The sequence below is a fragment of the Chenopodium album genome, chromosome 23 (assembly GCF_948465745.1).
Source record: "Chenopodium album chromosome 23, dcCheAlbu1.1, whole genome shotgun sequence".
In the NCBI taxonomy this organism is placed as follows: Eukaryota; Viridiplantae; Streptophyta; class Magnoliopsida; order Caryophyllales; family Amaranthaceae; genus Chenopodium; species Chenopodium album.
This window is the reverse complement of record NC_137856.1, coordinates 32,707,423-32,721,609: the sequence shown is the minus strand read 5'-3', so window position 1 is coordinate 32,721,609 and position 14,187 is coordinate 32,707,423. Positions and strand designations below refer to the sequence as shown.

General features: G+C 33.8%; 1 protein-coding gene across 1 annotated transcript; it reads left to right on the top strand.

Moving 5' to 3' along the window:
* Positions 1 to 5,525: 5,525 nt before the first annotated feature.
* LOC145606737 (COP1-interacting protein 7-like) lies at positions 5,526 to 14,098 on the top strand. The gene is made up of 13 exons (XM_081662562.1): positions 5,526 to 6,047; positions 7,100 to 7,279; positions 7,419 to 7,539; positions 7,656 to 7,695; positions 7,902 to 7,954; positions 8,044 to 8,096; positions 8,180 to 8,332; positions 8,469 to 8,686; positions 9,453 to 10,978; positions 11,376 to 12,425; positions 12,782 to 13,151; positions 13,594 to 13,659; positions 13,748 to 14,098. Exons 1-13 carry the CDS (start codon positions 5,980 to 5,982, stop codon positions 13,813 to 13,815), a joined length of 3,966 nt encoding a protein of 1,321 aa, XP_081518688.1. The 5' UTR covers positions 5,526 to 5,979; the 3' UTR covers positions 13,816 to 14,098.
* The last annotated feature ends 89 nt before the right edge of the window (positions 14,099 to 14,187 follow it).

Here is a 14,187-nt window from a genome sequence, read left to right as displayed (position 1 = left end):
TGAGTTGATCACTATTGTTCACTAAGAAGATATTAGAACATCAAGTTTCAAATAATGAACTTTGCTTGATAATCAAGCGATATATTACTTGATCATAAATTCAACCAATTGAAAATCATTTAATTTGTTATAATGCTTGAATTTGTAATTGTAGTAATTTAGCTACATGAGAAAGTTATGATGAAGAGTGAAACAATATGATTTCTACCATCCATTAGGATGTCATTTAAAAATACATAGTATGTACCGTTGTACTTGCATGCATGGTATGTACTTAGTAGTAAACTTTTATGTCTTATTAACATGGTTGATATACATATTAAATAATGAATGGCATTAATGAATAAATGCATCCTTACCTAATGTAAAAACCCAAAACCGTACAATGACTAATTATTAGAGTTGATTATGGAATAAACTGACTTACAACAAACAACTTAATTTGTGCCAAGCACTACTACAAAAAGTGGAATAAGGAACACATAGTATACAACTGTTAAGTTGGATAGGCGATCTCTAGGATTTTATAGAACGCCTAGATAAGATGACCGTTTTGTATGTTGAATCTTATATAACGCCTCTTTAGTTAACCGTTCTATTTGACTTTTAATTATATTTTTTTAAAACTATGACTTTACATAAAGAACGCTTTTCTTAGCTAACCGTTCTATTTGATTTAACATAATAAATAAAAAAAAAATCAGATAACATAAGAATATAACCCTAGGACTACTCTCCTCTTTCTTCCTTTAATCTTAACTTTTCAACAGCCGCTCCTTCTCATCCCTCTCATAGATTTCCTCTTTCTCTTCTCCTCAAATCCGTTTAGAGTTCTTCCCTCAATGAATTTGATCCTAACTGATCTGGCTGTTTGTAGAGAAAGAGATACTCGATCGACCTTATATTAGAGAAGCTTGACAATGGCGAGCGATGCGGACGCTGATGATGAAACTCCTCTGTTGATTTCGCCGCAATTTCCCATTGCTCCAATGGCCACAATCGATGATTTTAAGTTGGTCCTTTACTCCTTTTGAACTATTTTAAAGCCGTATCAGTAGGTCGAAGTCAATGAGATCCAATTTCAAGGTAGATTATTCATCATTTCATCTTTATTTTGTTAAATTTCATATTTATTTGGTTTCAGATCTTGTATGACATATTTTTTCATCCATTTCGATTCTATCATTATTTAAATTTTTATTTTTACATATATATGATTTAGATTTGAGAAGTTCGTTTTTTTTTCTCATGTTGTGCCAAATTAAATTTCAAATTAATCATGTCTTTTTGGTTGAACACTTCTGCAAAAACCCATCAGTGTTTGGTATATGATTGAAAATTTGTATTGATATCGTTATATCCAAATGCGTATGATTTCAATTTTTTATGTTGGATTTTGCTTGATTCTTAATCAAATCTTAATTTTGATGTTATTTTGAAATTGTATTTGTCACAATTGTAGAGTTTTGATTGGATTTTGGTTAGATGTTTTTTCATCATCAATTGTTTTAACAGTGTAGGAGTTTTGTTTTAATTGCTGGACATGTTTTGTGGATATAAGCGTTTGATAGAAGAATTTATATAGATATTTTTCTTTTGCTAGTTGTATAACAATGGTATTTTTTCATATTAATGCAGATTAATCATAAATGGAAGATCAAATACTATGCTTAAAGAAGATCAAATTTTGTGCTTAAAGAAGATCAGCAACACAACAACTTCGAAAGAATAAGAGATTCTTGTAGATTTTTTTCTAAATCTTGTTATTCCTTTTTCATCTACATTTAAGTTGTAAAAAAAATTTATTAATTTAATGGAATTTTCAATTAACTTTTGGATTTCCACTATTTATTTATTATTTTAATTCTTTTTTTTTTATTAAAAAAGGAGGAATAGAGAACTGTTGGCATACCAAACCGTTCTCTATGGTGAAGGAAAACAAAGCGGCTAAGTGTCATGACCGTTCTCTTTTCCTTCATTTTTATCACATTTTAGGCCGGGAATAGAGAACTGTGATCAAACACAACCGTTCTCTATAGTTGAGTATACAAAACGCCTATTCAAACCGTTCTATAAACCTTATACATCGCTTAGCAGAAGAACGGTCCTCAGGCGATCTATAAGGACTATTTCGACAGTTCTCTAAGCCCTTTTTTGTAGTAGTGAAGAATCACTATCCGAAAAAGTCAAACCATGTCAGGTATAAGGCTTAAAGTTTATATCAAATTAACAATATCTGATTTTTATAATGTAACCTAAAAAAAATTACAACTAAAGACAATGAAAGAGATATGAGACATGGAACCACTGCAAAAATATGGAATAAATTGTAGCTATAAGATTGTTTGTTTGTGTGTAGCGTAAATGCGGGACAATGGACCATTATAAATTCATCATACATTCATACTTGTTAGTTGTCTTATTTGAAGAGAAATATAAAAGATAGACTAGATTTATTATTTGGACCATCAATATATTTATATGTATGTTGATGGGTGAGTTATGCTACAAAAATTTGGAGTATTAGATATGTAAGATGAACCTAAACTAGGTTGATATATGTTTTGGTTTTTTCTGTCTTAGATTTGTTTTAGAGAGGAAAAAGGATCGTTGGTTGTTGCTATTAATTACCTAGTTCACAATCAAAATAAGAATAACCTTAAAACATGAAACAATATTAATCGTCTTTTTCTAGAATTTTTTACAATATTGAATGCAATGAGTACCACGTACGACATAGCGAGTTAATTAAAATTCAAAAACATTAATGTCATTTCACATCCTTGATTATAGTAATATTATTATATACACTTTTTGGTTCTAAATTAAATAAGCATATTGTTATGTGTAAAAGTTTTAGACAAGTGAATTAAAATGAGAACTACAAATTGATCAAGTTGAGAATATTATATGTTGATTAAAGTGAGTGTGGAAAATTTTTATTCACAAAAAATAAAAGGTTGTAAGTATGTATGGATACTATGACAAGAGAATATAAAGTTTGAAAAATGAACGCAAGTGGGATAAGTAAGATTACTTAGATTAGTACAAATTACGAAGTATATGGGTATATTTCTATCCAAAAAATTTGATGCAATAATTATCCAAAAACGGCTAAATAAACTAAGACAATGATAAAATTATTCTTAGAAAGGAGGGAGGATAATTAAAACTTGACCAAATTCTAACGTAATTTAGATTAATTTTTATTTATTCATTTTTATTATTTTTTAAAACTATATGTTTAGTTGAGAGGTTTGCAATTTGTGTTGTGTGGAGCCGTGGACATTCTATCATTTTGCAAGTTTATGCTACGATTAAATAATCTCTTCTTTAACAAATAATAAATCCATGATATTAGATTCGAACAAAGCAATTAAAATTACTCTATAGTAATTAAAAGAAAATACATCCTGTTTGAAAAAAAAGGAAATACATACTCTGTAATAAACTACACTAGTACGGAGTAATATTTATGAGTAAAAAATTATAGAGGCTATTTATTTATTTCGTTTAATGAAACATTGCATTTATTTCTACACTACGTACTGTAATATACAAGTATGATACTAGATTACTAGTGCCAATAATTGATGCATGACATGCACCTAATAAATGTGGGTGGATATACTATGAAGTCAAGGGTGTAGTTGTACACAAATAAATAACGATTTAGCAATAATTTGGTACGTATCTTTCGATTGATCTGTCAATTAATTAATTAGTTTAATACGAATTAAGCATGAAGTTGCATTATAAAAGATCATGATCTTAATTAACAGAGGTACAATATTATGTTCCTAGTGGTCCCATTATGCATTCAACAATAATAATGTCACTAATTATATTATATAACTACTTGTATATGGTTTTAATTTGTACCTTAAAACTTTGATTTTGTATGTGATCGTTTAGAAGATGGCTGATCAGACAATGTAGATCTTTTTCTAATATTTTTTCAATTAATTATGGAGTACTATCTAATTTATTTATCAATATTAATTTTCGAAGCCATGGAAGTAAATATGTAGTTCATGGGACTTATTTAATTGTGGTCAAACATTTTTAGACTTCAACTAGCTTTTGGACCCGTTCTACGCACGGGTTATGCTTAAGTTATAAATTTATTTGAAACTTTACAAATTATCTTGTCACCAAAAAAAAACAAAAAACCCTTTACAAATTATTTGAATGAATTATTTTATCGTCTTTTGACATATTATAATATTTTATGAATTAGTGGTAATAGACTAATAGTTGTAGAAAAAATAGCTTAAAATCGTAAAATCATATCTCTATCGCATGATATATTAATCAACAATTTGTATAAAAAACTACTTTGTTAATACCAAACACTTATTATAATTTTACAATTTTTACATCAAATGTGAAGGCATGATATTCTTCTTTAGTTTTTACCAATATATGTCTCTTATATTGCGCTTAATATCTTCAAAATTAAAACCCCATGACACGCAAACAATGTCATCCCATGGAATTTCCATAGTATTCTTGCCACCTCAATATTTCCCTTTTCAATCATCATCCTCATTGTTGTAGAAATTTCACATAGAATTTTGAGAGATGTTTATCTAATTTTTAAGTTTTTGAAACTTAATAAGTGTGAAAAAATCTTTATTGAAAATTTGTATTTATATAAGAAGAGGGGGAAGATAAGGGGTCAAATTAAAGAAATGAATTATGAATGTGAATAAATTGAATTGATAGATGGAATAATGAGAAGAGGAGAAGGTTTAGGAAATTTAATTTGTTATTGAATTAAAATAAAGATTACAAAATATTAAAGTTATTGAGAAATAAAGGGGGAGATGAAAAGAGAATTTCTTTGAAAACATAAGGAGGGAGAATGAATAAAGAAAGGTGAGAAAGAATGATGACATGTGTCAATTTTGGTTTGTGTTTTTAAATACTAAGTATAGATTTTTTACTATGAACCTTGATTCGAGTTTAAAAATTAAAAAATATTTATCACAGAGTAACAATATTCTTTTTTGATAAGGAAAAGGGCCCTATCGAGTCAAAACCTCTCATATATTCTCCCGACCCAGGTTAGCGGGCTAGACACTTTAAAAGTTAGGGGGGTAAGAAAATTAGGAAATCCTCACTCCCAAAGCTATGTTTAGTAAAATATTCTTTGTACTTGATGTCTCAAATTCAACTAGAGGAACTGTGGAATACTTATATAGTCGTAGAATACACTATATGTAAAAATTAAAATGTCTTTATACTTGATATATCAAAGATGTTGACTGTTGGGTAATAGAGTAGTGACATCGCTTCATCTCATAAAGGTTTAAAGATCAAACCGTATGAAATTTCCCCTTCTATAATGTATAATTTACCATCTTTGATAAAATGTATCTCGTACAATTAACTCATATCAAGTAGAATTTCAAGAATTACTCCGTAAAATAAAACTTAAAACTCGAGCTATTCTTGTCTCGTCTCATTAACACCCCTACGAGTTACGACCACCGAGTTACCAACAAGGCAACAACACAAAGAAGGCGAAAGAAAAGAGAAGAAAAACACAACATCATGCTCATTGGAATTGGAATCTTTGGATCTTCCTTGTTTAATTTTCTCTTTCCTCTCATTAATTTAATTTCTTTGTTGCCGTTATACCTTTACCCTCCCATTTGGTGGGTCTCACTCACTCATTTTCTCTCTCCATTGAAGTAGTAGCAGCTCTACTTTTCTCTGCTAAAACCCTCTTTTAATTCTTCTTTTACCCATTAATTTCCTCCATACTTTTCCTTAGACAAAAAAAAGGTTTTTTTTGAGCTGTCAAAAAAGTAATTTTTATTAGTCTAAAGATTTCCCAGAAATTAGATCTTTTATAATTTTTCCCGGAAAAAATTATGCTAATTTGAACATAATTATAGTAGAATTATAAGAAAATTAATTGGGTTTTCTGTTTTTAATTTTGGGTTAGTTTTATTTGATTGATTGTTCTTCATGAAGCTAATGAAATCCAGTACTCGCCTTGATTCTATTGTCTTTCAGCTCACACCCACTAGAACCAGGTGAATTTTTTACTTGTAATTTCTTCTTAATTAACTTGTTTTATTTTATTTTTGTGGGTGTTTTTGCATTGCTTTACTTGAATATAGGGGGACTTGCCTGTTTTATATTTGTCCCATTATTTTCGTGGGTTACTTTTTGTAATTGTAGAATTTTTGATTCTTTTATTTTTGTTAAATTATTGATTGAAATGGGTGATTTCTATTTGTATTAATTATTTACATGAGGTTTGTTATAATCCATTTAACAGATGGAGTATGTATTCGGTCAAAATTATCGTGAAAAATTATGTTGCCTATAATTTGTTTTTAAAATACTCCGTAATAGAGTAATTATATGTTGCCAAAATTGGCACTAATTATTGGATTTTTTTGTATATTATTGTGAAAGTATTTAGTATATTTATTGCATACAAATTATTGGATTGTTGCCTTTGTGGGTGAGCAAGAACAATATAATGCAAAGATAGCATGGTCATGGGTTGGAAAATTAGATAAACTTGTACCAAATTCTCCAATCTTGCATTTTGATAACTTGGAAAATTTTACCTACCGGTATTTGAAAATGTAAATATTGACTGTGTGCTTGTGGATGATATTAAGAATTTAAGTACAAGTATTTAAGTTGCAGTTATAACCGACTAACCGAGTAGTTTTGGCAGTCCAATTTTTCTTACACATTATCCCAATCTTTCATGGTTTAGGATTAGAAATGGCTTCATTGCTGTAATAATTGGACCACACATGCTCACACTGTTGCTTGCTCTTAGTTGGGTGTTTTTGGTTTTTCAATTATAACTTCATAAAACATCTCTATGTGTAAAAAAAATGAATCCGACCATCCCAAATTAGTCATGGCCAAATGCGATTAGAATTTTCGAATGAAGGGAGCAACTTAAATCTAGTTTTTGCTCTTGGGTTAATAAATAATAATCTTATGAGAAGAAAATTTACTCATGTAGTAGCAATACCAAATACAATGTTTTGGCCGATAAGTACTCTATCCGGCAACTGATTTTGCGAAGAAGTCAATCTAATTGCTACTCTTTTATCAGGTGTGACCTAGTAATAACTGCTAATGGGAAAAGTGAGAAGATTGCATCAGGTTTGCTGAAACCTTTCTTAGCTCATTTGAAGGCAGCTGAGGAGCAGATAGGGAAGGGAGGATATTCTATTGTCCTTGAACCAAAGAATGGAAGTGATGCAGCATGGTTTACGAAGGGAACAGTGGAAAGGTTTTGTTGATTCTAAAACTGTGTTTCTTGTACTTGTATTCCCCGTCACTTTTACTTATTATTTTGCCTGGCATTAGTTAATATTATTTCATTATCCATTTTCTTTTCCAAGTACATGATTTAATGTCCTTGTATATAGGTTTGTTCGTTTTGTGAGTAGTCCAGAGATCCTTGAGCGGGTCTACACTATAGAATCAGAAATCTTACAGATTGATAAAGCAATTTCCCTTCAGAACAGTAATGATAATGGGTTGCACAATGTAAGTACACACAATGTCAAATGTACAATCTATAAAGATTATCTTGTATGACAGCTGCTAACTTAGCTTAGATTAATGTTGTTGGTGCATTTTATTAACTATCTTGTGTTTGTCAGGTAGAAGGCATTCCAGCAAAATCTGAGGAAAGGCTTGAAGGTACCTCAAAATATTTGATAAATATAACTACTTTTGGGTTCTTCAACTATCATCTGCTTCAAATTCAAAATTTGCATTTGTATTTTTTTTACTGTTTCTTTTCTGATACAGAGGAATAATAAAAGAGCATTTAATTGCAAATTAAGGACTATTTCAAGTGCTGTAAGATCTACTGTGATTTCATAACGACTTTTGACATTGAACAGGCACCAAACCTGCATCGAGCTGTAATGAGGAGAATGCAATTGTGCTTTACCAGGTAACTTTGGCGTTTTTTTTGTTAAAAAAAGAAGTTAAACTGGCCTCTGGGTTAAAAAAAAGAAAATGGTTGATCTTTTTGTATTGCAGCCCCCCAGCAATCAATCAGAGGAAGATGCATCTAGTGTACAGGAGAATTCAAAGTAAGCACTTCAGTGGTTGTACTGAGCTTAAATAAGTGTAAAGTGTTAGCTCTGTAGATCTAATAGTTGAAATGCTTTATCAGAGTTCAACTTGTACAAGTTCTTGAGACACGTAAATCTGTGCTACAAAAAGAACAAGGGATGGCTTTTGCACGTGCTGTTGCTGCTGGCTTTGAGATTGATAACATAGCTGCACTGCTTGCTTTCGCTGAATGTTTTGGGGCATCACGAATGATGTAAGCTTCAAACCAAACAGTGTGGTGTAAAACTGTAAACTGTGTAGTGATTAAGCATAATTCTATTTTGCATGTGTTTTGGCTACTTTTGTGTTTAGGAATACTATTTTACTAATGAGTGATTTTCATGCCACAGGGATGCGTGCAAAAAGTTTTTGGACTTATGGAAGGCAAAGCATGAAAGTGGTCAGTGGGTTGAAGTTGAAGCAGCTGATGCAATGTCGTGCCGGCCAGACATGCCTTCTACAAATGCAGCAGGTATTGTGTTTCTGAACCCAAGCGAACAGAAGGAATTCAAGGAATCAAGCCCGCAGGGTGAGGAAAAGAAGGGAGTACCATGTGTGGCTAATACAGGTGGGTTATGAAATCTTCCTTGTGATTTTTGTAAGATTTATCATTCAAGAGTAGGCTAGCAAACTTAGACTGCACCGTCTGCACATAGTTCATTGTGGTTTTATTAATTTATTATTGCCTCAAGGATTTAGCTTTATATGGTTTGATCAGATGAACTTTTAGGATCCTAGTCCTTCCTAGATTCTATAAGTTGATAAACTTTGTCTATAATTTGGCTGTTCTTAGATAAATCTCAGACAGTAAGAGTGTGGACTGACACTTTAGAGCTGTTTGAAAAATAAAGTGTTCAAGTATACCAATATGTTTTGGGGTGGACTTGCTTGGAGTTAATCGGGGGCCTTGGTAGCCCGCTTGTTCTGTCAAATTCTTATCCACTTTCAATTGAATTTCAGACACAACTTCTATCTTTTTAAAACATATGTTTGATTTTAAATGTTGCAAAATATCCTACCCTTTTGGGCTGAAATTGTGCTGACTGCTGAGTGAATGTACGTATAGCTTGTTTGTCTTCTGAAGTATGCCCACTATTCCTCATATTCCGCGTTGGTAATGTTACACTCTTTTTTTATTTTTTTATTTTTATTTTTATTTTATTTTTTTATTTTTTTTTTGGGAGCAGAAACTTGTGCTGGCTTGATAGGTGTCTAGATATTTTTTACTGCCAGTTTCTTCTTCGAAGTAGTTTCATCATGTTTCTTGGTAGCCTAGATGTTTCTCTTCCCATTTTTTTCTTTAATACTCGTACTCATACCTAATATTTTAGCAGATCAAGTACATTTGAACCCACATGAGTACAGCCCTGGCCAGTTCCCACATCCTATGTACCCACCCTGGCAAATGCATCCTCAAGCAAATGGCATGCCAGTCTTTCAACCATATCCCATGCAGGGTATGCCTTACTATCAGAACTATATGGGACAGAGCCCTTATTTCCAGCCACCTTATACGCCACATGATGATTCAAGATTACATTCTGATCGGAAAACAAGACAGAGAAGGCATTCAATGGATGGCCGAGACATGAGTGCTGAATTTGAAACCCAAGAGATAGATGCTTCCGGAAAAATGCATGATGTTGTTACAGATGAAGAAGATTTAACGAGTAAGAAACCCAAGAATAAAGGTAGCAAGGCTTCCAGAAAGAAAACTGTTGTAATCCGGAACCTTAACTATATTACTTCTACGAAGCAAGGCTCTTCAGACAGTAGTGATCCACAATCTTATTCAGATTCGGGAACTGATGATGAGGGGCAAATGAATGTTGATGGAACAAAAAAATTGAAAAAGAAAGGAGTCTATTTGAAGTCGGATGATCCACGAAAAGCAAGAGCTAAAGAAGAAAGAGTGTCTGGACAGGCAGGTGATGACGGACACTGGCAAGCTTTCCAGAACTTCTTACTAACGGATGCTGATGAAAATAATAATTCTGCAAGGAGTAGCATGTTTGCAATGGAAGGTAATGTTCAAGGAAGAAAGCGACAATCTTCTATCAAGGATGATTCGTCTGCTCTTGGAATGCATAATATCGGTGAAAATCATGATTTAGGTATGGGTGAAAGTGTTGACATTGCTAGAGATGCAACCTGTTTGCGGAAACCTGTGGATGATCACATGCTGAGCTATGGTCAAGATTCAAACTTAAGGCATAATAGCAAAAGAGATCTGCAATTTATGGAATCAGGGGGCCGAAGTGGTGCTCACGGGAGATCTATGGATACAAACCTGGAATATGTGCTCAATAAACAAGAAAAGCTAACAGCTATGTGGGACCCTTCCCTAGACCCTGTCATCAGAAATGGGTTGGGTCCATCTCATGCCAATAATAAGGGCTCATCACATGGCATGCCTGATGAGTCTTTCATGGTCTTGCAAAGAGCAGGCTCGCTAGATCAAGTTACGGGTGATGCAAGGACAGCTATGGATATGGATTGTGAGCTCCCTTCGGTGCTTCACAAGACAGATGACCACACTTACGAGCCAAATGTTCTAAATTTAATGCCTAATCGTGCGACGGAGGATCAGCCTAATGGTTATGACCCAGCTATGTACTGTGAGATGCAGGCTCAAATTAAAGATGCTGCCAAACTGAGTGGTAAGAAGGAAGTTGCTATGGATGCCAAAGGAGGGTTAAGGAAGGCAGTCAAAGATCAAAAGTTAAAGGCTGAGAGAAGAACCTCAGTGGGTGCAAGAAGAGAAAAACCTTCTAAGTTGAGCCCTGCTGAAGATGCACGAGCACGTGCAGAAAAACTACGAGCTTATAAGGCTGATCTGCAAAAGCTAAAGAAGGAAAAGGTACAGTTTCTCCTTGCAGGCCTGAGTTGTCTATTGATCAAACGATTGCCCTTGTTTTGTACTGTTTCATGTCAGTGTCTAGGATCCTCATTGCAATACCCCTCTGTGTGTTTTTTTCCCCTGGATTTGTGGTGAAATCCTTTATTTTAAACAACATAACAGAACAGCTCTCTATGTTCATTTTCAAAAAAAACTAAAAAAAAAAAAATAATAATAATAATAATTAAATTGCATTTTCTGGATTTTCTAGGCATTTTCTTTACATTGTGCCAAATTCCTTTAGCTTGCTGATAATCCTGTAATGTTTCATTCAAACTTTATTTTGTGATAAAGGAAACCGGTAAAAGGACTAAAAGCTGCCTTTAAATGAACCTTTTTGCTCTTAATCTATTTTCAGGAAGAAGAACAAATGAAAAGATTAGAAGCATTAAAGTCGGAGAGGCAAAAGAGAATTGCTGCTAAAAGTGGCGCCAATCCTGCTCAGTCAGCATTGCCATCACATCAGGCGAAAAAACAAATACCCAAGCTTTCTCCCGTCTCTCAGAAAGGCTCAAAATTTAGCGACACGGAGCCTGGGTCAAGTTCACCATTACAGAGATCCACATTAAGATTTATATCCAAGGTTTCACCTGATACCAGTAAAGCTTCCAAGTCAGGGAGATTAAATAATGTAAGTAGCACCAGTGCAAATAGGCTAACTAGGTCAGCTTCATCACTAAGGTCGAGAAAGGCAGAGGATACTGGTGCTACACCAGATTCAAAGGCAACAATATCCAGGATCAGAAGATTATCTGAGCCAAAAGTCACAGTCCATCGCATATCCTCAGGAAAGACTGGAAGTTCTGAAGTAGTTGCAAGATATAAAACACCTGAAAAAAAGATGCCTGACACTTCCATTGAAGACAAAGAAAAATCTTCAGCTCGTCCAGAATTGAAGGTTAGAACATCCAAGGCATCCACAGTAACTGTCCAGAGAAAACTTTCTAAAGAGATGTCCCAGAAATCAAATGACAAAACAAATTCTATTGGTCTTGCCAGTGCTAAAGAGATGTCCCAGAAGTCAAATGACAAAACACATTCTAGTGGTCTTGCAAGTGCTAAAGAGATGTCCCAGAAGTCAAATGACAAAACACAATCTAGTGGTCTTGCAAGTGCTAAGGTGAATAGGGACAGTGCCAAAATTCCACTCCATAGGGATGATGACAACACAGTAGTTGAAAAGACAGTTGTAATGCTCGAATGTGAGAAACCTTCTGTACCCATCTCCCATGCACCTGTAGACGATATGAGCGGCCAAATTATGCAATCTCATGCCTACGGTCAAGTTGGTAAATCAGAGGAAGATGCAACCGACCCTTTACCAGCTTCACCTATTAACGTGAAAGAAGTTGACCGAGAAACATCACATCGTGCTGTTAAGGAGCAACCTCATACCTGCTTGGATGAGGTAATTAAAAAAGAAAATCCCTGATCTATAAATGTTGAGTAAATATTAGATTGTCATTTGCTGTTGCTTTGAATTTTTTTTTTTCTTTTTCTTTTTTGTTTATTACTACGTATAATGTTTTCGCCAATATTCTTTGTGTTCCTTGCACCTTAGAGATGATATGGGTTGAGATTGTTAACCATGACAGATGGTTGCAGTCTTGAACATTGAATATTTGACTCTCCAATGACTTTCTTAAGAATTCTTTCATCTCTGATATTATATTCTACCCCCCCCCCCCCCCCCAAACCTTTTTTTACGTGTGTGTTGAATCCTTTGTTAGCTGCCTCGACTTATAGCTAACATTCTCATGACAGAAAGAAAAGATGTCACAAGATTTATCCCAAGTTGCCGCTCACAAAAAACCATACCAGCCACCCTATGCCCGGATCTCCTCCCTGGAGGACCCCTGCATGTCTGAGTCGATATATGGGAAGGCACCACCAACAAGCATAGAAATGGAAGAGACAGCCATGCAGACAACAAAAGTACGTGTATCTGATGCTCATAAGCCAGGTCTTGTTATGTCAGAAGCTGATTCAGGGAAATCGTCGAAAGGTTTTAAAAGGCTGTTGATGTTTGGAAAGAAGAACTCGACGGCAAGTGAACGTAATATCGAGTCAGATAAAGTAACTCTTGATGGCTCTGCAGCTGATGATAGTGCATTAAATGGTTCTTCTAGTGAAGGTATATTCAAGTCTTACCTTGATGGAATGCAATGGTCGTGATGAAAATTGTATTTACTTTTGCGGTCATATATATGCCACTTTCATAATGGTATTAAACCTACACATCACTTGTGAAGATTGAAAAGTATATGCCAATTCAAAGATATAAGTTTTTTTTTTTTTTTTTTTTTTGGATGAGATAACTCAGTTATTAAATATTCATTTGGTGCAGTATACTTTCAATGATTGACTTAAGGCCATAATTAACCCAAAAAAAACAGAAACAGCACACATCAGTATATGTAGTCTGGCCCTTTGTCGAGCATGCATTTATATCATCTTCTGCTGCTTGATTTTTACTGCCTGACCTCTATACTTCTTATTATTATTCAGGGTGTCCACAGCGTGTACATATCCCCTGATCTAACTAACCTTTATTCTCTTGATTATATTTTGAGCAGCTTTTACCGTGAAAAATCTTCTGATTCAAGAGGAGAGCTCAAGTGCTGGTACTACTCCAAAGAAGTGTAAGCGCATGTTTTTCATCTAGTTTTATCCTTCATTATTACATAAATTAAATGTTCTTGAAGTTAAACTCTGGTTTCTCAATTGCAGCTTCTCGACCCTTCTCGTTGTTGTCTCATTTCCGAAGTAAGAATAGCGAAAAGAAGTTGGCCACATGAAAATATTTTGATCAATTCTTGGGATGAAAGTCATGATTTTGTTCACTTTATGATTCTTCACCGTGAGATATCACAGGCCTGAGTTTGTAAAGTTTACAATTTGTTGCATGTATTGCTTTACCCAATGTATTGCGACATGGGTATCTTGTTGTAAAGCCTTCATAACTATACATCTTGAATATGAATGTACAAACCTAGTTGATCATGGTAATTTCAGGGTAAGTATATTATTATTTGCCTATTTTATTGAACCAGGGTGAAAGAACCCTGATTCTGAAGGGTACAGCTAAGATCTTTTCATTCGTGGCACAATACTTAGGACTTGTTCTCTTCACCAGCTCTGCACTCAATTGATTTATTTTTTAAAGCTGG